This window comes from Hippocampus bargibanti, linkage group LG02, assembly GCF_051943395.1.
Source record: "Hippocampus bargibanti isolate YZ-2025 linkage group LG02, ASM5194339v1, whole genome shotgun sequence".
Taxonomy (NCBI): domain Eukaryota; kingdom Metazoa; phylum Chordata; class Actinopteri; order Syngnathiformes; family Syngnathidae; genus Hippocampus; species Hippocampus bargibanti.
Window position 1 is genome coordinate 21,192,181 of NC_142735.1, and position 25,763 is coordinate 21,217,943.

Sequence of the window (25,763 nt, forward strand, 5' to 3'; positions counted from 1 at the left end):
CAACATCATGGTGGCCAGTGGTTTATTTCGGACTATACAAACCAGCAAACCACAGCTTGTTTTAAGGATAGAGGAAACATTCCGCCACCGTTGGCAACGTCCAACTTCCCGAGTAAGATGTCAGTCAGGGCCAAGTGGCTAATGGTAATGCTAAGCATGTGGCGCAGAAAAAAGGGCAACTTCATTTGTGACACGTTAGTTCGGGATGCGTCAAAAAATGGCCCTAAAAGTGCAGTTTTGGTTTTCAGCTAGCAAAATGACATGGCTGAAACGGGATGTGATGATGCGGGCATTTTTTTTCTCTAGAAAGCGCTCTTTCATCTAGGTGTCAGTCATTTTTTTGCCATGAGCCACATTGTCGTTACGGTTTCCTCTCGGGGGCCGTTATGAATTTGGGAAAGCCATTAGAATGTTTAATCCCCTCCACGTTACATACAGAGCACACAACAAATTAATGAATAACTAGTTTTCAAATTTGAAGTAATAATTATGACTGTTATTGTAGTTTACATGGGACAATTTGAAATTCTGGTTCGGATCGTGCATCGTGGAATTTGTTTGACTTGCTTTCGCGTGCCGAATAAAATGATGCGGCGAACCAGATTTGGCCCCTTGGCCTTGACTTTGACACCTGCGATCTACGAGGTCTGTATTGGATGACATAGGGCATATTATCGTGAAGCTCAGGGTGAAATTTAAATCGAAATTATTGATTTAAAATGATTTAAGGAGGGGGAAGGAGTCATGCCGTCAATGCCGCCTACGTTGCCTCTTCTCCGCTGAGACTGCAACCAAAGAGCTCACATTTCCATTGATTTTGACAAATTATAGAAAATAATCCACCTGTTTTTTCTTGTCGGGGTCGGGAACCTTTTTGACTAAGAGAGCCATAAAAGTAAAATATTCAGAAATGTTTTTCAGTAAGATACACACGCACGCAAACACGCATGCATGTGATTTCAACAAAATGTCAGAATGTATTATTTTAAAATAACTTTGTGATAATACTCACCATTAATATGAATATGAATTTTCCGTTCCTCATGATTGGTAAAAAAAATCCAGCCAAATGATCAGAATGAAAGTCAACTTGCTGGGTCCAGAGGCGAAGTTACTGCTCGCTAGCCTGCACACTGCTCATTAGCTAGCACGCTTGCTTTCTGCTGTCTCTCACAGAAGTATATTGATGCTAACGTTAGCATGGGGCTTGTCAAAGTGCCACTGATATTCGACTGTTTCATTCATTGTTGTTTCATTGCAAATTCGAATCATGGCAGTACTTTTTCTCTCCATAAAGGTGAATCCTTCCCTCCATTCAACCTGAAGTAATAATAATAATAATAATAATACATTTAATTTCTAAGCGCCTTTCAAAACTCTCAAGGACACTATAGTCATGGGATTTCATTTGTGTGGGTGAGCAGCGGCAGCCATTCGCGCTAGCGTTCACTCTACCCAGGAGTGTCGATACTCGTCATTTTTTTTTACTTGTCGGGCTTATTTAAACGGGGTGTTTACCCGTTTCGACATGAACGGCCATTGGTCAGTATCATCCAATCAAAATTGCGCTTTCCGCCAACTGCCGCCCAAACACGAAATGAACAGCGAAAAAGTGAGAATATGTATTTAGTCTTATCGGTGAGCCAGATGCAACCATCAAAAGAGCCACATATGGTTCGTGAGCCATAGGTTCCCAACACCTGTTTTAGGATTTTAAGATATGTTTATTGGTTTTGGCTCGCTATTTTCATTTTTGGTGCATCCCAATAATGAATGAATGTGGTGAAAGCCGGTCACACACATTAAAGGTGTGTGTGTGTGGGGGGGGGGCTAGACCAACATTGCTTGGTTGTACACTCGAGTCCGTCTCATGTGGAAGGGCATCTCTCCCTGAAACGCAACACTGAAAAGTTTAGTCTGAGGCTCTCCAGACTTTTGACAAGCTTTCCGACTTGCAATGTGGCTCCCCTCGGTGTCCTTCCAGAAGTGAACGCAAGCAGAGAGTCGGTCGCCAAGCAGATGGGACAACAATTCCAAGCGGATCACGTTTATGTGCGTCATGACCGAAATTGCATATTGAATGACTTGAAGTTGTGGGGGCCTGGACAAGCTAGCGCATGTACTGTATTAGTATTTGGGAAGTGACGTTCTCCACCGCCGCCTAGTTGTCCTTCTGTCGACTTGCCCCCCTACCCCGACAAGCAAAAGACGTCCGCCGCTTTACGGCCAGCTGGCCTCCGTTGGACACATCAGCAGATGCAGCGACGGTCACTCTTGGTCACCTCCTCGGAGGAGTGAACCACGTTTGGGACGAAGCCGCTCTTGACGCCTTCCCAGCCCTCTTGGATGGTGATCTCTCCGGAGCGAACCAGCGCGAAGATGTCTTTGGTGAGCTCGGTGAAGGCGCGTTCCACGTTGATGGCGTCGCGTGCCGATGTTTCGATGTAGCGCATGCCGTACACCCCCGCTAGCCTTTCGGCCTCCTGCCGGCTCACCTGTAACATTGATCGGGATTTTTTTTAAATAGCCTCTGTGTCCCAAACTTTTTTTTGACATGGTCGCAAAAAATCTTTTTGAGTTTTTTCTTTTAACTTTAAAAAAAGAGCCAAATAAGTCCTTTTTTAACATATATTTACATAAAATATAGGAAATCTATTGCTTATAATGAAATGTATTATTATTATTAATCCCTGTTCAAAGCTGTGTCCCCAAATAACTTTTCAACTCATTCACTGGCATTTCCGAATTTATTCGGGAATTGAAAAGCATGATGTGGAGCGCCATTACCAAATTTGTTCGGGTTTTGGTTTTTCTTGTGGGCGGGTACAGATCAAGCGCTGGTCAGACCTCTGGCAATGTTTTTCCCTCCCATGAAGGGGCAGCATTTGCCTTTTGTCCATGTTGGCACGTTGTTACTGCTTCAGCTGGTGTTAAAGAGCTATATAAATCAATATGTATGTATTGTATTGCATTGTATTTTGTACAGCCGCCCCCATTTCAAGCTTAGATAACTCCAGACCGATGTAATTTAGGAATTAACTTTTTTTTTTTTTTTGGATGATTTCCTACGCTGCATTGAATGTTTATGTCCTTCTTTCCTTTGGGCTTTTCCCTTCAAGGGGTCGCCACAGCGAATCAGTGTCCTCCATCTTCAGAGGTTCGATTCACATGTTTGTTTTGGCCAAGTTTTTACGTCGGATGCCCTTCTTGACACAACCCTCTGTATTTATCCGGGCTTGGGACCGGCACAAGAAGACACTGGAACAAGCAACTCTATGAACTTAATAAAGATGAAGATGCTCAGTAAAAGGCTCCCAAAATGGTCATCGGAACAGCAACATTCAGAAAGCAAAACTATACTATATTCAATTCATGAAAAAAAGTTTTACTAATATCATATTAAAATATATACATTTCCTAAAACTCAATATTTTGTGAGTCCTGGAATTTCAGTGAAAATTACAAAAAATGTGGCACTGGAGTGGACACATTTTTGCACATTGTGTGGCTCTGAATGAGTTAATGGTAACTAACTTGTACAACTCACTTTTTAATTTAAGCTATTTGGTAGGGGAAATTATATATATATATATATATATATATATATATATATATATATATATATATATATATATATATATATATATATATATATATATATATATATATATATTTATTAAACCACAGATAATGTGTTTGCACAAGTGTGCACACCCGCATAACGAGAATCTGGGTGTATTTGTCAGGGTCCAACTCATGGAATAGAAGTCAGAACACGCTTGTGATCATTTCTGATTAACCACAAACAAATGTCAACTGTTCAAGTAGGCTTACTTGACATTTTCCCCCTTTCTAGCATCCCTACGAAGATAGTGTGCTCGATTTGGTTAATGTTGGGTTAGTATGTAAACATTTAGAAGGTGAACTTTATTTGGGGTTAATCAGAGGCCAGTATAAATCGTAGCGGTTTAGTTGTTCATTGTAATGTACTTTTAGATGTTTTATTTTTTCTATCCATCTCATAGGTGACATGAATATTGAAACAATTTGGCTCTTGGTGTCAGTTTTGAAATCATAATAAGCAGATATCTGTACAGGGGTGTGTAGACTTCCCATATACGCTGCAAGTAGAAGATGCAAGTTGTTTTGCTAGTTGTAATTTAGCCGTACAACTTCCCCATAGTTGTTAGAGGCGGGTCAGCGTTGACTGTCACGCACCTGCCGCTGAGCGTCCAGGTCACATTTGTGGCCCACCAGCAGGAAAACGATGCTGTGCGGCTGCACGTGACTACGCGCCTCCTCCAGCCACTCGTGTACGTTCTGGAACGAGCGGCGGTTGGTGATGTCGAACAGGAGTAGTCCTCCTACTGAGTTTCGGTAGTACGCTCGAGTGATGGACCTGCGGGACGATACAATTTCTCATACGGCAAAGCTGGGAAGCTCAATTTTCATTTTACATTCATGTTTTCATCACTGACAGACTTTGTCATTTGACGATTTTGTGCACCAACGATCCTATTTGAACGAACTCATTCACTGCCGAATTTATTTGGGAATTGAAAATATGAGGTGGAGCGCCGTTCCCAAATTTCTTCGGGTTTTATTTTTTCATGCTTGGGTGCCGATCAAGTGCTGGTCAGACTGCTGGCAATGGTTCTCCCTCCCACGAGCGGGCAGCATTTGCCTTTTGTACAGCCAACCCCATTTCAAGCTCATATAACTCCAGACCCATATAACTTAGGAATTAACTCATTTTTTTCTGGAGTTATCTGAGCTTGAAATGGTGGCGGCTGTACAAAAGGCAAATGCTGCCCCCTCCTGGAAGGGAAAAAACATTGCCAGAGATCTGACCAGCGCTTTATCGGCACCCCACGCAAGAAAAAACAAAACCCGAAAAATTCGGCAATGGCGCTTTCATGTTATGCTTTTCAACTCCCGAATAAATTCAGGAATGGCAGTGAATGAGTTAACGTTAAAATTGAAATAGCGACTTTAAGCGTCATACTGAAAGTGTTCCTCGGCTTGATGGCCGCTTATTTTCTTGTTGTGTCTGGACCAGCTCAGGCATTTCTGTAATATGTACATAGCAACAATTTCTATTTGTTGACTTTCCTTGTTTGTGTCGTTTTAAATGAATAAGAGCCCGTTTTCCTCCTGGAGCAAACAATTGAGGTGGTAATTCTCGTTTTCACTGCTCCAGGCTGCAACACTTCTTTGCCTAATGTTATTAGCTCACGTCATTCGACCCTCGCTTGTCTTTCTTGCGTCACGCTTCTCTGACAATAATTGTTTCGTGGATGTCCCCAGTTTTTGTCCTTTTTTTCTTAAGACAAGTGAATTCTAGGACATCGACGCAGAAGCAGCCCACCTGAAACGCTCCTGGCCGGCGGTGTCCCAAATCTGCAGCTTGATCCGTTTTCCCGGTTCGATCTCCACCAGCCGAGAGAAGAAGTCCACGCCCACCGTGGGGTCCGACACATGAGCGAAGCGGCCTTCGGTGAAACGGCGGATCAGACACGACTTGCCCACCGTAGAGTCGCCGATCACGATGAGACGGAATTGATACAGCCAGATGGCTTCCATGACTCGCCTCTGCTCGACTGTTGCTCGACCGGTTCTGTCTCCGGCGCCAGGAACGTTTCCCAATGTGAGAGAGAGAGAGAGAGAGAGAGAGAGAGAGAGAGAGAGAGAGAGAGAGAGAGAGAGAGAGAGAGAGAGAGAGAGAGAGAGAGAGAGAGAGAGAGAGAGAGAGAGAGAGAGAGAGAGAGAGAGAAAACAACTGTAATGAGCCAAATCCGCAGCTCACGTTGCCCATGCTTTGAGATGCCCGTCATTTGTTCCACATTTACGCACGTATCACTCACATCTCAGAAAATCTTGCCCCACTGGAAACAATGAAAGAAAAAAATCAATCCAAAACTGTTTTGAACAACTAATAATCTACAGTGATACCTTGGCTTAGAAACGTAATTGGTTCCCAGACAGAGTGTGTACGGCGAAGTGTGTATCCCAAAAAATAATTTCTCATAGGAAACCATTAAAATGAGAATAATCCGTTCCTAGGTCCCCATAAAACATAATTTTCTATATTCTAATTTTCTAAGCCTTAAAACTACACAAAATAGACCTTATTTTATGGAAATAAATGTGCTATTGTATTATAATTAAAGAAATAAACTGTATGGTATAATAAAGTCGTTTTATTTACCTTTGTGATGGTCATTGATGGCTTGATGGAATGTAGTGGCCGGTTTCATCAGCATTAAACACTTGATGAGGAACGTAGCCTTCTTTCACCATCTTGAGGAATGATCCCTTGCAGGTGATTTCTCTGTGATAATTGTATCTAGTTCCTCATCAATTGTGTTCTGTTTAGCTGGGTTGATAGCTTTTTGCATCAAGTGTACAGAAGACTTGTGCGGGTTGTTTGTGGAGCCTGATTGATGGGATATTTTAACCTTGCAGTCTACACTCTGCCTTTGAACTATCAACGTTGAAACTCTCACTGTCGTCTGCCTGTCTCTTTAATGTTTAAACCACACGTACCTCACTGCTGCGTTCTTGACCAATCAAGTGGCTTTAACCGAAGACTAGGAGCGGGGAATAGAGGACAAAAACAGTCGGCTGCCATTTTGTTGTCAGAAGAACGTGCTGTTTCACATCACTCATTGAGGAAGCTCTGTGTACGAAAAAGTTCGTATGCCAAGGTAAAGTTCGTATGCCAAGGTAAAATTTTCAGAAATGTAACGTTCGTAAACTGAAAGGTTCGTAAGCCAAGGAGTTCGTAAACCGAGGTATCACTGTACTCTGTAATATTTTACTTCATACAACTTCACACTAATAACAAATAAATAGAATGCTATGAATTACAAACACATTTCTGACTTAAGTATTGTAATTGATTGTATATGTATATGTATATATATGTATATATGTACTCCCTGATGCTTTCTACTATTTTTGTGACTGCTTTATTTCCTGTATATGTAAATGTGCTTTGTTTCAGCTTCATCTGTTGTTAAAGCACTATATTAATCAATATGTATTGTATTGTATTGTATTTATTGTATTGTATTAACTATATGTGCTATATGTGTAACATGTGCTGCTCCTTCTGGTATGCACACTTTAGCCACCTGGGGTCAGGAAAATGCAGACATTACCAGACACACAGTCCACAGTGTGATAAAGTAATCAGCATTCTCTGCACATGCCTCTGACTGTGGCTCTATTATCTACTGCATGTGTTTCTCCACCATTTATGTTCCTTTGAGAATATATTTCAACAGGGAATGGCAACGAACGTCTTGAAATCTTTTTTTTTTTTTTTTTTTGCATAAATTGTTCGATTTTTGCCTGCAAGTCAAAGCAAGGAGTGTTGAAGACCCACCCTGCAGGTGGAGTCACCAATATCTGAAGGCACTCCTTAAATGTACACGGACACTAGAAGGATGTTTCACCTTGACTGAAAGGGCATGAAATGTATTCTGGTCTACAAAGTATTTGGAAGAATGTTCCAAAGATATTCAAAACTTGTGCTAGCACGGCTTAATGGACATTGGAAACCTAAAAGGGACTTCCTAATAATCTTCCCACAGAGTTGGACACATAGAACTTTGTCTAACATGTCTGGCTTAGATGAAGAAATTGATTTATTGAGAATGTGTGTGATATTTCAAGATGGCTATAGAAGCAGTCGGGGGAACTTTGTGCACACGTTATGCAACAACTGCAAGGAGGCTATTAGGGACCCGCATCAGCTCAACTCAATTGCCAGACACGAGAGAAAAATTAATTCTAGTGCTTATCACTCAAAGGATTTCGGGAATTTTAAGACTTTTTGGGTGACTGGTGACCACTCCATACCACCAGGAATTTGGCTTGCCACTGCGTGTGTGTGTGTGTGTGTGTACGTGTGTGTGTGGCCTTTACATGATTGAAGGATGCCAAATAAATTGGAGCGCACAGAAATATCAGCTGTACAAGGCAAGACAGAAACCCTCAAAGTATTAGAAACCTCTTTGTAAAACTTAAAAAGCAAGACACAGTCCTAGAATGACTGCTAACTTGTTCTTTTTATGATATTTCTGCACACATGTAAGAGAGTTAAGCACTTTGTTACAGCTTTAGCTGTTGTTAAAGTGCAATATAAATCAATATGTATTGTATTGTATTTATTGTATTGTATTGAATTGTATTGTATTGTATTTATTGTATTGTGCATTTGGCAAAAGAGGCATTTAAGAGTTGTGGGAGTATACTGAATAAATGCTCAGTTGTCTTTCCATAAGAGGATGCCCTTGGCGAATTGTGCACCTGTGTTCTTCGTCTTCCCACAGGAGTACGGTGGTAATAATATTCCGAGCACAGGAAAATTTCTGACAAACTATCTTGGACGGAATTCACAAAAGATTGTTAAAATGACACAAACCTTTGAGTGAACCGCTGGCAGCGACGACAGAGGCAGTTGTGTAGGCCCCGAAGTTCCGGGCTGGCACGATCCCCGCTGCTGCCGGTTGCTGCTGGTGGTGAGAAAGACACGACAGGCGCACTAAAACGTCCAGGTTCACTAAGCGGTCAAACCACGCACAGTCATCCGCGTGTCAGGCGTCCACGGGCCGGTGGAATGGCAGCGAAAGCAGCATCATAACGCCTGACTCATCCCGCATCAGTACCACTACCGTAAAAGACCGTCCCGAGGCGCAACGCGGAAGTCATACACGTAAAAAAACAACACACAGATTATTAAAAATTTGAAATAAAAAATATTTTACAAGGAAGACCAAAAAATACTTTAATTTACAAGGACCCAGAAGTGAGTTTGGCACAAAAACTGAAATATTTAAAACGAAAAATAAATCAAAATCGCTCACAGTTCACGTGCGCACAAGTCTTCTACGCATACCCGGAAATTACTACAATCTTCTTGGGATATGTAGTCCACGAGTAAATTAAACATGCGTAGACGTAATAGGCGGTGACAGACGAGGGGCGTGGCCGTAGTGGAGGACGTGCACACAAACCGCCGGCTAAACAGATAATAAAATGACATCTCCATTTTGTCTCTTTCACTTGGTGCACGGAGGAACTTAACCTTCTTCGTCTGCTGTTGATTATTCGTCTTTGAACTCGGGGCGTTTGGCAACGAGACTCATCCTAAAAGTAAGTTTGCCTCCAACAAGAACAGCAACGACAGCACAACTTTTACTTACGAGTTGAATTTGTTAGGAGACCAAACGCGTGACTCGATTTACTTGCACACTCTATCAAATTATAGTTGCCAATTGAAATGTAAAGAATGTGTTCCAGCAACCCCAGAATAATATTTTTTGTTTTTTTTTATGTGATATGAATCAAGAAAAATACCACACACTGTGTGCCAAACAGAAGAAACTGGAACAATAAATAACATATTTTACTGACTTAAATTACAGGATATTAGGACACCCCAAAAGTTACATGGGGGAGGAGGTGGGTGGTGTCCCGGGGATGGGTTGGTGGAGATGTTAGGAGGGGGGATTTTGGGGTGGGGGGCATTCACACCCACAAGCATCGCAAACAATGTTGTTTCAGTTCATTCCTGACACATTTGAAATTAAGCTCCAACTCAACAACTCAACATTTTGGCTCCCAACGCAAATGAAAAATGTAGAAAAAAATAAAAGGATTATAAGATGTAATATATAATTATAATATAATTAATCATCAATATAAATAATATAATTAAATAAAAGATACTCGCAACCCAGAGTCATGGTGCTCGACTGGTTAGCACGTCAGCTTTACAGTGCAGGGTTCAAATCCGGCTCCGGCCTTCCTGTATGGAGTTTGCATGTTCTTCGGGTCCTTATGTGGGTTTTCTATGGGTACTCTGGTTCCTCCCATATTCCCAAAAAGTACATGGTCGGTCAATGGAGCATTCTAAATGTGTGAATGTAAGCGCGGATGGTTGTTTATCTATGTGTGCCTTACATTGAGCTGACAAGTTCAGGGTGTACCCCACCCACTGCCCGAAGACACCTGGGATACGATCCAGGACTCGTGTGACTCTTGTAAAGATAAGCGGTTTAGGACATAAATGGGTGGATTGATATTCACGACCCACTCCTGGCTTGCTCAGTACCATGGCTAACACTAGTTGGTTTCAGCTTTTGCATTACCTCACAAAGCAAAAGTCACATCTTCACTCTAAAACGTTAACCAACATTTCAAAATAATACACATTAGAGCTGTAATTGAAGTAGTATTAAATATGATTTTTGAATTACGTTATCAGACGATCACAGTGTGATAGAAGTCAGTTTAGCACTGTACGGTATTCGCTTTTCAACTGCCGATTGATAGCCTTGTCATGTGTTGAAAAAGTGTTGTTGCGACTGACTTGTCTCCTCGCACGCGACATCATTAGAGAGACGCAGCGGAATTTGAGCTTCGGCCATGCAGCCGCAGCAGCGTCTTCTCAAAGTGCTGGTCATCGGCGACCTAGGAGTGGGCAAGACCTCTATCATCAAGCGCTATGTGCACCAGGTGTTCTCCCAGCATTACAGGGCTACCATTGGCGTGGATTTTGCTCTCAAAGTCCTCCAGTGGGACCATGCCACGGTGGTGCGTCTGCAGCTGTGGGACATTGCAGGTGCGTTGTGCCTTTTTTTTTAACCTCCCTCTTCCAACAAAACTGCTTCCATCCAAACAGCAAAGACCGTAGATAATAAGCAACGGTCTGCATTTTGTGTAGACTAGTAGCTCTATTAAAATAAAATAAAAAAACTCCATAATATTGTGCTGCTTGATGTCGTAGAGTAGTGACCACATTAAATTAAACGCTTATTATTACACAGCTTCAGGACGTATGTGTTACTTGGCCACTAGGGGCAGTATAGTACTGGCATAAAAACAAACAGAAAACTTTCACAACCACTTTAAGTTACTCACTAAAGTGTAGTAGTATGAGTTGTTTTTGTGCGGGTATAAAATATTCCTGTGAATATTGTATGGCGCCTTTTGTGTATAAATAGCCATTGTTTTATGTTATAACTAGCTATATATATAGCTAGCTAGCTTTTTATCTATTTGAGTTACTGCTGGGTTGAGTGAACGCTGGCGCATGTGGCTGCCGCGACTCACCCAGAGAAAAACTTATCCTGTGACTGTAAAGTGACATTGAGAGTTTTGAAGGGGGCTTATATGAAATTTATTATTATTATTATTATTATTATTATTATTATTATTATTATTATTATTATTATTATTATTATTGTTATTATTATTATTATAACAAAGTGGTCTTATATACCAGCCTGTCCAGGCCGTTTTGCGTTCCGTGAGCATCAAGCTCGTAGAATGCAAATTTGTATTATTTTGAAATACCAGAAATGTAAAATGCCTTTGTATTTATTTATTTATTTATTTATTGATTTATTGATTTATTGATTTATTTATTCATTTATTTGTATGTACTCATTTTTATGTCTTTATTTTTATGTATTTATGTATTCATTTTTTTGGCGTATTTTAATTTCTTTATTCGTTTGTTTGGTTATTTTAAATAATTAATTTATTCATTCATACGTCCGCTTATTTTTATTTATGTATTTTATCATTTATCTCCATGTTAAGCTCTTTCTTCTGCTGTTGTTTAAAGGACAACCAACGTCTCCAGACAAGTTGTGTCCATAATTTGTAAAATCGCTTGAAATAACTTCTACTGAGCGTATTTTACAAAGATTCCACCGCATATAGCTATATTTTACATTTTAAGACTCGCGCTGAATATTCCGGAAGTCTTGTTTTTGAGTTGGTGACGAGTCCTCGCCCTACGTCACTGAAGGAACGCCCCTGACTGAGAAAGGACATACCTTGTATCACCTCAATGCAATTTGCGGGACTTTGTTTGGTCTGAAAACTTCGTGTTGATCCGTGTTGATGGCGAAATTAGAAGGAAAACACATAAATAACGTGATGGTGAATCGTTGTGTGTTGCATCAATACTTCTACAGTGTATTTGTCATTCGCTGACAAAACCTCCCACGAGACAATTTCCACAGAGCTTTGTCGCCATCTTCTGCCTTTTTTGGATACTGTGAGTACTAAAGAGTTTGTCAGTACATTTCTCTCCAGATGCATCAAAATGACCGGAATAAATTATTTAATCGATTGCAAACATGTATGCTTTCCTCCTCAGAACTATTTGAATCATATTCATAACTGGATGAGTAACAAGAAAGCATCTTTTCCGAATCTGAAACCATCGTTTTGATTCTCGAGCAAGGCAAGACGTCTTGGCATGACATCACGAACAAGGGGGCGGGACCTTCTGAAACTGGCCACTTCCGGTTTCAAATTGAAGTACTTTTTAGACACTTTAAGTGATTTTGATTGGTGTTTTGCATTTGACTAAAAATATACAGTAAAGTCTCGTGAGATCGATATCGGTTATATCGATAGTACCGCTTATTAGGATACTATTTCTATGAACGCAAGGAGAAAATTACATGCGCGCAGGGTCGGATATATCGATAGTCCCGGTTATATCGATACTTTTTCGGACTCCCGAGAATATCGATATAACGAGACTTTACTGTATATAGATATTTTTTTTTTGGGGGGGGGGCATTTTAGATGCTATAAAACATTTTTCTAATGTCAGGAAACAAAAAAAGTCATGTCGGTTGTCCTTTAAAGCACTATATATATTTTTTGAAAGGCACTTAGAAATAAAATGTTTTATTTATTTATTTGTTTGTTTGTTTGTTTGTTTAGAGTCTTTGTGGCAACTTCAACAGGGAGTACCATGAAACAGTCATTTTTAAATTGTTCACTATTTTCCCAACTGTTGCTTGTTGAGTGGAAAGCTCCCACTTCACTCAAATCTTAATGTGTTTTCGTCACAAGTCAAAGCAGAAAATAAAACTGCCGATCTCCTGCGACTGCTGTCAGGACAATGATTTTGTCTGTTTGATCGACAGCAGGCAGGCCACAAAGCAGAAGTCTGCTGGCGCATGTGCGGCCATGACAGTGCATGTTGCAAATCAACATTTTTTATTCTGAGAACAGGGTTGCATGTTTGTCCTGATGGGACGGCTAGATTGGCATCATGCGGCGCACGTTAGCATCCACGATGGGCTCGTCGTCTATACAATTCACACAAACCCAAAACAAAAGGTGCATTTTTCCAAGACACGCTTCTCTGCTCCTTTTTGTGATTCTGCCTTATTCCCATGAGTGGGAATCAAAAACACATTTGTTTTAATACATTTTAAACATGAAAATAGACTTAATTCGCATTTTAATTTATTGTGATTTATTTTTCTGCTAACTGTTTAAGATGTTTTTTTACTGATTCCATTTTTTCACTACATTTGAACATTTCTATCTGTATTTTCTTCCTCTATATTAAAAAATACACACAGGACAGGAGCGATATGGAAACATGACCCGAGTTTATTACAAAGAGGCCGTTGGCGCTCTGGTGGTCTTCGACATGACCCGAATCTCGACATTCCAGGCTGTTCTCAAGTGGAAAGGAGACCTGGACTCCAAGGTAAAATAATAAGAACAAAAACATTTCATGCATTTTCATCATGTTGTTGTTGTTAGGTTGCCCTAAGCAACGGCAGGCCAGTTCCAGCTGTCCTCTTGGCCAACAAATGTGACCAACGGTGCCTCGGTTTGTGCCCCAAACTCCCCAAACTGGAGAATTTCTCCCGGGATTACGGTTTTGTGGATTGGTTTGAAACCTCAGCCAAGGTGAGATTTCGTGACTTTGACCAGGGAAGCTACTCTGTACAAAATTGGGATTGTTGCTGGATTTCTGAGCGAAATATTTAGTTCCTTCTATGAAGTGAATAGAAAACGCAAAAATAATAATAATAACAGAAAGCCTACTAGACCAGCTGACCTTTATTTAGGGTTCATTCATCATAGGGAATGATTTGGTTAATCTCAACACAGCCAAATTCCACTTCAAGGGCGTGTGCACACTTCCGCAACATTATTTCACTTTGTTTTGACTTCACCTACCGAAATTTTCAATTGGATCTCAAAGGTTGTATAATAGGGCACAACATTGACGCCGTCGGTTTTTAAATGACTCATCTTGTTATTTTGAAACCCCAATAACTGATTGTGAAATGTCATCTGTCCCCAGGACAACATGAACATCGATGCGGCCATCTTGTGCCTGGTGAAGAACATCATGGCGGTCGAAGAGGCGCGCACATCCAGGAATGAGGCAGACGGCGGCGTCTTGGTGCTGCCCCGCTTGGACTACGGCGCCGGTGACAGGCCGCGATCAAAATGCTCCGGATGCTCTGGACTCAAGGCCCGCGACAAACATGGTGATTAAGATAGACTGACGCTACATTTCAATGACGATTTAGTTAAAGGACAACGACACCTCCGGACAAGTTGTGTCCATAATTTGTAAAATCACTTCAATTGACTTCTACTGAGCGTATTTTATAAAGATTCCACCGCATATATAGCTATATTTTACGTTTTAAGACTTGCGCTGAATTTTCAGGAAGTCTTGTTTTCGAGTTGATGACGATCCCCACGTGACGTCACGTTTGGAACGCCCCTGACCGAGAAAGCGACACACAATGCATTTTGCGGTACTGTGTTTGGTCTGAAAACTTCGTGTTGATCTGTGTTGATGAGGAAATTAGAAGGAAAACACAAATAACGCAATGGTGAATCGTTTTGTGTTGCACCATGACTACTATTTGATATTCGCTGACACAAATTCCCAGCAGACAAATCAGCCCATTTCCAACGGAGCTTGGGCGCCATCTTCTGCATTTTCTGGGTTCTACATTGCTGTCATTGACGGCTCGAATTGATATGAAGACTCCTTGAATCGATTGCAAACATTTATGCTTTCCTCTTCAGAACTATTTGAATCATACTCATAACTGAATGAGTAACAAGAAAGCATTTTCTCTGAATCTGTAGGCATTGTTTTGATTCTCGAGCAAGGCTAGACGTCTTGGCGTGACGTCACGAACTGGGGACTCTCTGAAAATCCCCAATTCGCAGCTCAATTTGTTGCAGTTTTAGCAACTTTAGGTCCTTTTTATTGGTGTTTTGCATTTTACTAAAAATATCAGCCTGCGTGTTTTGGGTATTTTAGATGCTATAAAACGTTTTTTTCTGACGTCAGTTATTGAAACAAAAAAATGGTGTCGGTTGTCCTTTAACGCCGCGCCTCCAAAATAGCCATGCACTTCAGACGATAACCACTAGATAGGGCCAACGAATTTCACAACATGAAATCACATTGCTTTCCTTGCAGTGGAATGACAATATCAATAGGGGACACTAGTGAGCTATGATATTGCTTTACTGCCCACCAAAAAATGAACACGGCAGGACCATACATTGAGTATGGAGTGTTTTTGGCGCTCTTTATTTCATTTTATTTTCGCGTTTGCAACTAAAATGGAGAGCTAATGTTATTACTGTGTGTTTTACTGTTAAGTCTAATGTCCCTTATGACAATATATAAAAAGAAAGTATTTTGGGTGTGTTTTTTTTTAGGTAAGGGCAGCGACGGATTGATTGTATTTCCATTTATTGCTATTCCTCAATTACAGCATGTTCAAATTATATTACCGTATTTTCTGGTGTATGAGGTGCACTAAGGCGCACCCCCCAATGAATGGTCTATTTTAAAACTTTTTCCATATATAAGGCACACAGGATTATAAGGCACATATTCAATGAATAAAAAAGGTTTTCAAATATAAGGCACATCACATTATAAGGCGCTACAGTATAGTAGAGGCTGGGGTTGCACACTACTTATTCTCCAGGTGGAAATGGAGTTGGGGGGTGCTGACAGTAGTTGCAAGAGCTGTTGTGGCTCAATATGACTTCACGTAAGGTGCCCCGGCATATATGGCGAAGGGTCATCTTTTGAAGCAAATTAAGGCTTTTGGGTGTGCCTTATATGCCGGAAAATATGGTATTATTAATTGTTGTCAAAACAACGGGAAATCGTGACCCTGAAATGTGGGTGTTAAAATGAGGTGCGACTGTAAATGTTTTTCATTTTAAACTCATTCACTGCCATTCACAAATTTATTTGGGAATTGAAAATATGTCAAATAGCGCAATCCCCAAATTTGTTCAGGTTTTGTTTTTTCCTGTTTGGGTGCCGATATAGCGCTGGCCATGGCCTCTGACAATGTTTTTACTTTCCAAAAGGGGTCAGCATTTCTTTTTCCATGTTAGCGCTTTGTTCCAAGTTCAACTGTTGTTAAAGCCCGATATAAATCAATATGTATGTAATGTATTGTATTTGGGACACCCACCCTCATTTCATGGTCATGTAACTCCAGACCCATATAATTTAGGAATTAACTCATTTTTTTCTGATGGAAGAAGAGAGTCTAAGGTTTCTTACGTTGTCTTGAATCTTTATGTAGTCTTAAAATTTAATATTCTGTGGGTCTTTCAATTGGAGTGAGAATGACAAAAACCCTGGCACTGGAGTGGACACACTTTTTGCACATCGTCTAGCAAGTTAATGGTTATCTCAAGGACGATAAATAACTGCAAAGGCACAGTCACATATTCCCTCCATTTGTCGTGAAATTTTCCAGGGCGTTTTGTGACATCCATGAACAAATTTCAAATCCAATTGACATTTTTCCACCTTTTTCAATTCAAAACTGCTCGCTAGCTTTTCAAGTCAGCTCAAAGTCCCAATCAGCATGTTGAACTGGTGGGAATAGGACGAATTGCCTCCTGGGATGGAGGCGAAAATAGACACAGCGCAAGTACGCCCCCAAAAGTCTCAACATTTTAAAGTCCCTAATGATTGAATGACAGACTGTTAACTCCTTTTGGCTCTTATCATTTCCCCAAATTGGAATGTCACACCATGCAATCACCTTCACTCAGCTCTGGTTTACCTCTTTACTTAATGTTCCCTCCAAAACACACACACAGCTGGCCTATGTCAAGCACACCGCTTCTCGATGAAGTGTTTTCCCACAAGTGGGGAAGCAAATGCGTGCTTTTGGTCTTCTCTTGAACTGTTCTGCTTCTTTTAATAACAATAAAAAAATATGCTATACTATATAAGCATTGGCTTTAACAAGAGAGATTATGAGGAGTTGACAAGTGTCAGTAAAAAAATAAATACAGAAAAACTGTCAAAGGGTGACTCTGTGCAAAGAGACTGTTTGCATACTCGGTGAAAGTTAACCAAATGTGAGACTGTTGAAATAGAGAATGCTATCGAAACCTGCTTTTCGTTGCGGGCACTCAATGCCTTGGCCCAAAAATGGGAACATTACAAGAATACTCTGTTCCAAATGTGACTTCATAAACATCACATTAGCTTCCCTCTAATAAATGCAAAGTACACATCCACATCTGGTTCTCCACGTTTATCAATCGGTCCACTTCAGACTTGCTTGACTTTTATCTGAGTATTCTTTTTCTTGCATTGTTCTCCTGGAGCCTGGCTGCCCTTTTGGGGGTCAAAGGAGGGGGGAGGTCCCGAGTTTGGGGTCACGTGTGTGAACGTGTGCAGTGAAGGGTTTGCAACAGGAGGCTCAGTAAAGCCAGACACATTCCAGATGAAGAAAAATGGCAATTTGGGGGGGCTGTGAGGAGGTCATGAGAACAGAGGCCAGCCAGCGGACCCCCCCCCCCCCCCCCCCCCCCACACACACACACATACACACACACACAAGGACACACTGTTCTAACTTCCTCTTTTCTTTTTAGCACAGTAAAAGCAGTCTGTTTGTTTGGTGTGTGTTCTCCTGGGAAGTCCGGCTTACGTGAGGTGAAGTTAACAGTGGATGACGTTGACTGTTTTCATTGGGCGGGCCCGGTTCGAACCAAAAAGTGGAAGACCAGCTTGATTCCAGACTTTTCCGTATGGTTTGTTTTGTTACGCGAAACTTTCCGCTTTGGCCTCACAGCACGATATGATCAGGGTCATTTGTATTTTTCATCCATTTTGCAAATGTTTCCATCCGCGGGTTGTCAGTAGGGATGAAGATTTTTTTTTTTAAGCAGAATTTTGATTTGAATTAAAAACACATGGCAAGAAAATACAATTGTGCTTCATTTGTTTTGACAATTCAATTCAAAAAAGATGACAGTGAATGTGAACATTTGAAAAAAAATCTCCTTGCATGCCAGGACCGTGAGCCTGCAAGGTACGACTCACAGTTTCATGAAAAACCGCATCGAGACGAGACAGCAGATTCTGGAAAGTTCATGTGAATATCATTCCTGATGTCGTCAATTGTGCTCTTTATAAAATACAGGACAAGGTGTTCTGGGATTGCTTCCACGGTGGCCTAGCCATTTCTTCTGTGCTTTTAGAGGGCAGTTGTTGATTTGACTCTAGAGGAGAGGACCTGCCTGAATCTCCTCTTCAGCTCCTGCATGTTAGGAGATTTGGGTCGGGCTAGGTGGAGACCCCCTCGACGTTTCTCGCCGTTGCCTCCGCCCAATCCCCGGGACACCTGCACCATGGATATCACTTTAATAACAATAATAATACAATTAATTTACAAGGACCTTTCAGATCACCCAATGACACTTTACAATTAAAAGAACAATAAACACCAGAACAACAAAACCATAAATACAATTGTAAATAATAAAAGGGCTGATTAAACTAAACCGTGACTGCAATTTGAAACAGATGGGTATGGAGGTGGAATTTGAAAGTGGGAAGAAAGTCAATATTACGGATGTTGTGTGGAAGTGAGTTCCAGAGTTTGGAAGCAGAGCGGCTGAAAGCTCTGCACACACAGAGGTGGAGGGAGGATGAAAATCTGAGGGACCAGGAGGGAATGGAAATTTGAAGAAGGTCAGACAGATGAGGTGGGGGCTTGGCAAGGTTATGGATGGCTTTAAATGTAAATAGAAGTGTTTTGAATTCAATGCGAAGTTTAACAGGGAGCCAGTGGAGCTGCTGTAGGACGGGGGTGATGTGGCAAAAGGAGTTTTTTTTTGTGATGATCCGGGCTGAGGAATTCTGGACTACGTGGAGTTTATGGAGAAATGTTTGATTGACACCGAAAAGGAGTTGCAATAGTCGATACGGGAGGTGATGAGACTGTGGATAAGGATAGCTTTGATGTGAGGGGTGAGAGAAGGACGGAGACGATTGATGTTACAGAGGTGGAAATATGCGGACCAAGTTACGTTATTTATATGGGAGTGGAAAGATAGTGAGCTATCGAGGATGACACTCAGGCTCTTGTCCCAAAGGGAGGGAGACAGGGTTGAATTGTCAATAGTGAGGGAGAAACTGTTGGATTTTCTACCGACAAGGAGAAGTTCCATTTTTTTCGCATTTAAACTTGAGGAAGTTATGGGAAAACCAAGATTTAATAGCTGAGAGGCAGAGTGAAAGGGATGAGGGTGGAAGAGAGACTTGAAAAATAAATACATAAAAAAAAAAAAAAATAGCTAGGTAGGTACATGGATGAGGAATAAATAACTAGGGATTGTATTGTAATAAATGAATTCATAAATAATCATTATATTAAAAGACTCAAACAAAAACAAATACATAAAAGAAATAAAACCATAAATAAATAATACAAAAAAACGATGGAAAATGAATCTAAAAATAAATAAATAAATAAATAAATAAATAAATAAATGAATATGTGGATAGATGAATACTGTCCATAACTATGTATTGTATTGTAATAAAAAATGGATAGATGAATAAATAAATACACGAATAAAGAAATAAGTACATAAACAAACAAACAAATAAATAAATACATAAATAGATAAAAAACACTTAAACAAAAACAAATAAATTAATTAAAAATAAATACACAAACAAAACTAAATGGATGGATAGATAAATAAATAAATAAATAAATAAATAAATAAATAAATAAATATGTAACGTATTGGACTGTAATAAACAAATAAATAGATGGAAATATGAATAAATAAACAAATCCTTGAGAGTTTTGAAAGGTGCTTATAAATATAATGTAAATACCCCCCAAATTAATTAAAAAAACACTCAAACACAAATAAATCCTTGAGAGTTTTGAAAGGCGCTTTTAGATATAATGTATAAAAACAAATAAACTCACAAAAATAATAATACATAGATGGAAAGATAAATAAATAAATAATCAATGTGGCGTCGGACAACGGAATCCCACCTCCTGACACACCTGCAGGAAAGCGGTGTGGACCCCCTCATGGTTCTCCCTGGCTGAAGCCTCGAAGTAAACGCCCCCTGTAGGAAAGGGGTAGGGGGATTCCACGTCGACGTTCAACACACACTTTGAATTATTATTATTTTTTACTTCAAGATGGCGCCACGAGAGTAGCTGCCTTTACATCAGCTCCTGTATTTTGTTTTTGCTGCTGTGAAATGTAAATGTCTCCACTGTGAGACAAATAAAGGCTCATTTAGGATCTAAGAACCCCCCCCCCCCTACATCGTCTCTTCAGGTGGATTTTGTTTATTCCGTCAATGGAACAAAAACAACATCAAGCAAAATAAGCAGGACGGCAGGTTCCCACCTAGCGAGGACGCTAACGTCTCGCCTTCATCTGCCGGCACTTGTCGCGCTCGTAACAGGTCACTCTTATTGCCGATCTGTAGCAGATTACACAACGGATCGGATTAGCGGGATTATCAAAGGTTGACCTACAGTCAGTGACAACATCTCCAACACGTCTGGGAGCTCAATCACAACTTTGTTAGGTCAAAATCCAAAACGGGACACTGACCAATATGACGGGAATGTTTCCCGACGGGTGAATGCGTCTGACGTGCTGGTACAGCGGCCGTATGGTGCGATAGCTGCTGTGGTCCGTGATGGAGAAAACCAACACGTAGCCGTCGGCCCAGTAGATGGACCTGTTGTTTGAAAAGCGTGCGTGAGCGAAGCGTGCGTAAAGATTACACGTGGGGGTGCGTTGGTGCGCTGGACCTGTTGATCTGCTCCTGGCAGTAGAGGCCCTCGGCGTCGTCCTGCGCAGAAACAATCAAACAAAAAGTGTTTGGGGAATGACTTCTGTGGAAGGTACGACGGGAAGATTACAGAAACTTTCCGTGGCAATTCAAGTGGATTTATGGAAGCAAAATTGACAGCCCCACAGAAAAACTTATCCTGTGACTGTAAAGTGACCTTGAGAGTTTTGAAAGGCGCTTAAAAATGAAATGTATTATTATTATTATTATTATTATTATTATTATTATTATTATTATTATTATTATTATTATTATTATTATTATTATTATTATTATTATCTGGCTAGCTACCTAGCTAGCTATTGATTTGCTATCGATTTGCTATCTAACTAGCTAGCTAGCTAGCTATTAATTATTTATTAGTTAGCTAGCTCACTTTCTATCCATTTGAGTTACTTCTGGGTTGAGTGAACACTGGTGCATGTGGCTGCCGCAGCTCACCCACAGAAAAGCTTATCCTGTGACTGTAAAGTGACCTTGAGAGTTTTGAAAGGTGCTTAAAAATGAAATGTATTATAATAATTATTATTATTATTATTATTATTATTATTATTATTATTATTATTATTATTATTATTATTATTATTATGAAAGTGACCATCCGCCATCTTTATCTCACCGGCGGAGGAAACGAGCGTCTCCGAGGACCCTGTTTTGTAAACACGTCACTGTTAAAGTGCCGGCGTCCCAGCCCTAATATCATCACATCCTGTTGCTTCGAACACATTCCTGACCTCGTTTGGAGATAAGGGTGCAAAAAAAACAGAAACTGGCAAGGAGTTTATCTGCTAGTTAGCGTCAGCACCAGCTATGTCCCGACGAAAATAACTGATTGCATACCTGTAGAGCTACGCAGGGCGTGTCCTGGATCTGAAGCGACACCTCCTCACCGTCCAAAGTGACCTTTCTGGAGTAAAGCGCACCTGCATGGCAGATGAACGGAGACGGTGGATCAATGGTTTCCAATACAAATATGGGTAAATGTTAAAGGGGGGGTGGGTTACCTGTGTTGGCTTCATAGTCTCCGATAAAGCGTTTTGTGAGAAACCTGACGATGAGAGCTGGGGGGGGGGGGGGCACAGCAAGTTGTGAGAAAATAAATTGGGCTGACCTACGTGCCACCATTTTGTTGTTATCTAGGATGCAATTTGCCTTTTTGGGAACAGTCTCAAACAAACAGGTTCAAAGTCCCAAGTGGACATATGATGCAACTATCACCAGCCTTTTTCGTTAAATACAAATATCAAAGAGAATATAAAATACATGATAACAATAAAATGGTCATTTATGGTCAAACTACGCCATAGATGTTCAAATCCCTCTTTGGTTGTGATTTGCAGCACACCACTACTATTAATTACACTCGGGTCATGTGACTGACTGTGTTATATTGAAAAATAAATAATATATGGTCCATTAAAACAAAATATAGTGGCTTGCATACTGAGGTGTTTTTAAGCATACAATGTAACTTTCCCTTTGAAAGAAAAATGATTAAAATATGTATTTTGATAGTTTTCGGTTAATGCGATTTGAAAAACGAGTGACTCGAGTTACGAGCACGGTAACGGAATTGGATGATTTAAACGTAATCGGTGCAAGGTGATTGTTTCTGGAGGACGGGCGGGTAGGTGGAACACCCCAGCAACAGTAATCCTTAAGGAATCAATTAATATCATCCCTCCCCATGTCACACTAGAGCCGAGCTGGGAATTCAAAACGTTTGCATTGGAAGTGCTCGCTTACCAGTTTTGCCGACGTTGCTGGCCCCCAGCACCACGATCTTCACCGTCTTGTTCGGCACGCAGTCCGGAAGCGGGTACTCAGGGATGGGCAGCAACAGAAAGTTGGCGGACCCGCTGTTGTTCATGGCTCCCTGTGCGGGAAGGGTTCGTTCCAGCCAACAGCATTGACCTCGGATTCGTGTGGGAGCGAGATCACTCTCCTCCTCCTCCTCCTCCTCCTCCTCCTCCTCCTCCTCCTCCTCCTCCTCCTCCTCCTCCTCCTCCTCCTCCTCCTCCTCCTCCTCCTCCTCCTCCTCCTCCTCCTCCTCCTCCTCCTCCTCCTCCTCCTCCTCTTCTTCCTCTCTCCTTCTCCTCGTCCTCCTCGCGTTGCCCCAGTTCTTTTATCCCCTGTATCTGCTTGTGCAGCAGAGAAACTCTTGAAACCTGTGCCAAACGCATATGTCGTAATGCTCCAAAAAGCGACTAACTGGCTCCAGGGGGAACTCCGCGTGGATGTGGGAGAACGTGAGCACGGGACACTACACTGGGCAGGGCGAAAAACGAAGAAGAGGAGGACAAGGAGGAAGAAGTAGACAAACTTCACTCGGCATAAACCCCCCAGCCGAAAGTGTTTTTTAAGTCCATTTTCGGACGATTCCACTAACGGAGCTACGTGGGGGGTCAGGAATAGTCATGTACGTATTTTTAAATAAACGGAAAACTTAAATACCTAAGTATTCAAATAATTACTATACGTAAGTATATATGTGACGGGTGTCACAACAGTGACTGTCTTGAGCTCCACGTTGCTGCCGTTTTAATAATACCAGACGAGTGGATGTGTCTTTTTATTTCTTTTATTGCTGCAACACAGTATGGCAAAAGGGATGGGTGAAGTCGTATGGGTTTTATTGTTTTCTTGCTGCAACACAGTATGGCAGAAGGGACGGGTAAAGTCGCATGGGTTTCGTCTCCAAGTAGTTATAAGAACTATGGGCGGGACTTCGTGCCATACAGTGCGCTGTTGCGTCACTTCCATCATCATTTAATAATCTTAGTGCACAACTCCATTACATATAGATACAAAATATTGTGAGATATTTCAAAGTAGTCGCAGGTGGTGTAGAGGAACAATAGCCCGACTAGTGTGGATCGGTTCGATCGGTTCCCATTCAATGACGGTGGTGTGAATGATTGTTTTTGTTGAGATCTTCAGCGCTTTCGCGATGCATTTGGGAGAATAAAGAGTCGAAATGGTCCTCTTGTTTAGATCATACAAGTAGGATATTTATTTGCCGGACCACAGAGAGCAGCCGCTGCGCTCATCGTCGTACAAGAAGTCAAAAACACATACACATATACTGGCTTTGATCACTGTCAAATCACGTGATGTCGCGTTGTGGCTGGGTTGCCAGATCAGCTCAGTCTTACAGCATTTCACAAAATGAGGATACAATCTAACTTTCTTAACACCCCCACTAATACTCAGTTTGCTGTAATGTAAACCAAAATAAATAGAACAATGTAAACCCTGTCTTACACATTTCAACCTCCAAAAACAATGGGTGTAAACTCTCAAATACAATTGTTTTTGCATATTGGTAGTCGTCAATAATGAAATCACCGCCCCATATGATTTTGATCACCTTGTCATTTCTTGACTCTTTGGCATAAATACAATAATCACCTGGGTTTTGCTTGTACTCATTATCAGTTAAATAATCATGTAAGACCTTGTTCCCGTTTTGGCCAGATTGTTTGAGATCGTAAAGTGATTTTTCTAGTTTTTAAACTAGACCATCATCCTTTTCTTCATTATCCAGAGCTGCTTTTTGAAGCACCACTCTTATACCTGTTACATTTGCTGTTGGTGAAAATGTCTCTCCATAGTCTATGTCCTTCACCTGGCTATAGCCCTTTGCTACAAATCGTGCTTTGTATTTATCTCTACCATCTACATCACATTTGATAGCATATACCCATTTACCCCCCACTGTTTTCTTGCCCGCAGGTAGGGTTGTCACAGTAAATGTTGTTGTCATTAAATGACTGAATTTCCTCATCCGTGGCTTTTGCCCATTCTTGAGAATAAGTTGATCTAATTGCCTCTGCATATGTTTGAGGAACACCACACTGCTCTGTAACAGTAGTCTACTGTGGTGTGTGCCTCATCGTTATCGCTGTACTCAACCACGAAATCATCAAAGTGGCTAGGTCTCTTTCTTTCCCCAGTAGGATACCTTCTATTTTCAGGTTCATCATTTGTGTTACTTTGTTATGTGAGGTTATGTTCATTTGGCCTAATCTCTGTGACTACTGTCACGTGCATCCCTGTCTTGTATACATGACTCTTGGGCTCTATTCTTATTAGGCTCCTGAAAGACCTCACTAATCTTAGGCTTAATCTCATGCCATAATGTGTTTTCAACCATTTTCATTTATCTGTGTCTCTTTCTCAATGTGTAAATAGTACAACTTTCCATTCACATGTATATCATATTTTGTCCCGCCTTTTGTAATCAGTGCATTTTTGCATTCTTTAAATAACACTGCTGCTCCGTTGGTGGTCGCCTTCTTTACAGAGAAAATGTCTTGGGGGTATGAAGGAATGTATAAAGCGTCTTTCAGCGTTGCTTTATGTCTTTGTCCTGTGATGTCTATCAAAGAGACCTCAGCATCTCCCCTTTTCTGTGCGACTCCGCTGCATTGTGGGCCGTCCGCCAGCTCCACGCGGTGTCTTTCCGGTCTGAAGGTGCTGTTGAAATTCTTGAACATGGTCACGTCAGTGATGATATGCGAAGTGGCTCCCGTGTCCACCATCAATCCTCTCTCTCGGATGTCGCGACCCAACTGCTCCCTGTGTCACGGTTTGCGAGGTGGTGATGGCGGGTGCGGATCCCAAGAAGCAGGCAGGAGGGAGCAGGAGGTTGTTTGACAAATTGTATTAAAATAAAGGTCAGCAGGAACAAAATGTAAAACATCAAAATGATCTGAACAGAAAAAAAGTATCAAAAGAAAACCAAGTGTAAAAGTCCGCCAAGGTTAAACAA

The 25,763-nt window shown here is 41.0% G+C and overlaps 3 protein-coding genes across 5 annotated transcripts; 1 reads left to right on the forward strand and 2 right to left on the reverse strand.

The window, feature by feature from the left end:
• Positions 1 to 5: 5 nt before the first annotated feature.
• On the reverse strand, positions 6 to 8,675 carry LOC148901899 (ras-related protein Rab-39B). Of its 2 annotated transcripts, XM_088990005.1 has the most exons (5): positions 8,432 to 8,675; positions 6,547 to 6,679; positions 5,369 to 5,617; positions 4,219 to 4,399; positions 6 to 2,495 (listed from the first exon to the last, which is right to left on the reverse strand). In XM_088990005.1, the coding sequence occupies exons 3-5, from the start codon at positions 5,581 to 5,583 to the stop codon at positions 2,250 to 2,252; spliced, it is 642 nt and encodes a 213-aa protein (XP_088846131.1). In that variant the 5' UTR covers positions 5,584 to 5,617; positions 6,547 to 6,679; positions 8,432 to 8,675; the 3' UTR covers positions 6 to 2,249. The 2 variants fall into 2 exon arrangements, with proteins under 2 accessions (XP_088846131.1, XP_088846130.1); XM_088990004.1 differs by lacking the exon at positions 6,547 to 6,679.
• Positions 8,676 to 9,012: 337 nt separating this feature from the next.
• Positions 9,013 to 17,930, forward strand: LOC148901900 (ras-related protein Rab-38). Its single transcript, XM_088990003.1, has 5 exons — positions 9,013 to 9,162; positions 10,409 to 10,633; positions 13,410 to 13,540; positions 13,597 to 13,746; positions 14,147 to 17,930. The coding sequence occupies exons 2-5, from the start codon at positions 10,438 to 10,440 to the stop codon at positions 14,342 to 14,344; spliced, it is 675 nt and encodes a 224-aa protein (XP_088846129.1). The 5' UTR covers positions 9,013 to 9,162; positions 10,409 to 10,437; the 3' UTR covers positions 14,345 to 17,930.
• Positions 17,931 to 18,072: 142 nt separating this feature from the next.
• Positions 18,073 to 22,933, reverse strand: rasl11a (RAS-like, family 11, member A). 2 transcript variants are annotated; one of them, XM_088990002.1, is made up of 8 exons: positions 22,736 to 22,933; positions 21,994 to 22,050; positions 21,830 to 21,912; positions 20,949 to 20,989; positions 20,746 to 20,875; positions 20,536 to 20,611; positions 20,181 to 20,245; positions 18,073 to 18,491 (listed from the first exon to the last, which is right to left on the reverse strand). In XM_088990002.1, exons 1-8 carry the CDS (start codon positions 22,857 to 22,859, stop codon positions 18,345 to 18,347), a joined length of 723 nt encoding a protein of 240 aa, XP_088846128.1. In that variant the 5' UTR covers positions 22,860 to 22,933; the 3' UTR covers positions 18,073 to 18,344. The 2 variants fall into 2 exon arrangements, with proteins under 2 accessions (XP_088846128.1, XP_088846126.1); XM_088990000.1 differs by having other exon boundaries at positions 20,169 to 20,245.
• Positions 22,934 to 25,763: the final 2,830 nt, after the last annotated feature.

Coding starts and splice junctions, on each gene's coding strand:
- LOC148901900 (XM_088990003.1), top strand. CDS start 10,438: ATGCAGCCGCAGCAGCGTCTTCTCAAAGTGCTGGTCATCGGCGACCTA. Junction 13,541..13,596: donor AAGGAGACCTGGACTCCAAG/GTAAAATAATAA, acceptor TGTTGTTGTTAG/GTTGCCCTAAGCAACGGCAG. Junction 13,747..14,146: donor GGTTTGAAACCTCAGCCAAG/GTGAGATTTCGT, acceptor ATCTGTCCCCAG/GACAACATGAACATCGATGC.
- rasl11a (XM_088990000.1), bottom strand. CDS start 22,859: ATGAACAACAGCGGGTCCGCCAACTTTCTGTTGCTGCCCATCCCTGAG. Junction 20,876..20,948: donor TGCCAGGAGCAGATCAACAG/GTCCAGCGCACC, acceptor TTCAAACAACAG/GTCCATCTACTGGGCCGACG. Junction 20,612..20,745: donor GAAACATTCCCGTCATATTG/GTCAGTGTCCCG, acceptor AATCTGCTACAG/ATCGGCAATAAGAGTGACCT.
- LOC148901899 (XM_088990004.1), bottom strand. CDS start 5,583: ATGGAAGCCATCTGGCTGTATCAATTCCGTCTCATCGTGATCGGCGAC. Junction 4,400..5,368: donor GCCGGCCAGGAGCGTTTCAG/GTGGGCTGCTTC, acceptor ATCGTCCCGCAG/GTCCATCACTCGAGCGTACT. Junction 2,496..4,218: donor ACCTGGACGCTCAGCGGCAG/GTGCGTGACAGT, acceptor TCAATGTTACAG/GTGAGCCGGCAGGAGGCCGA.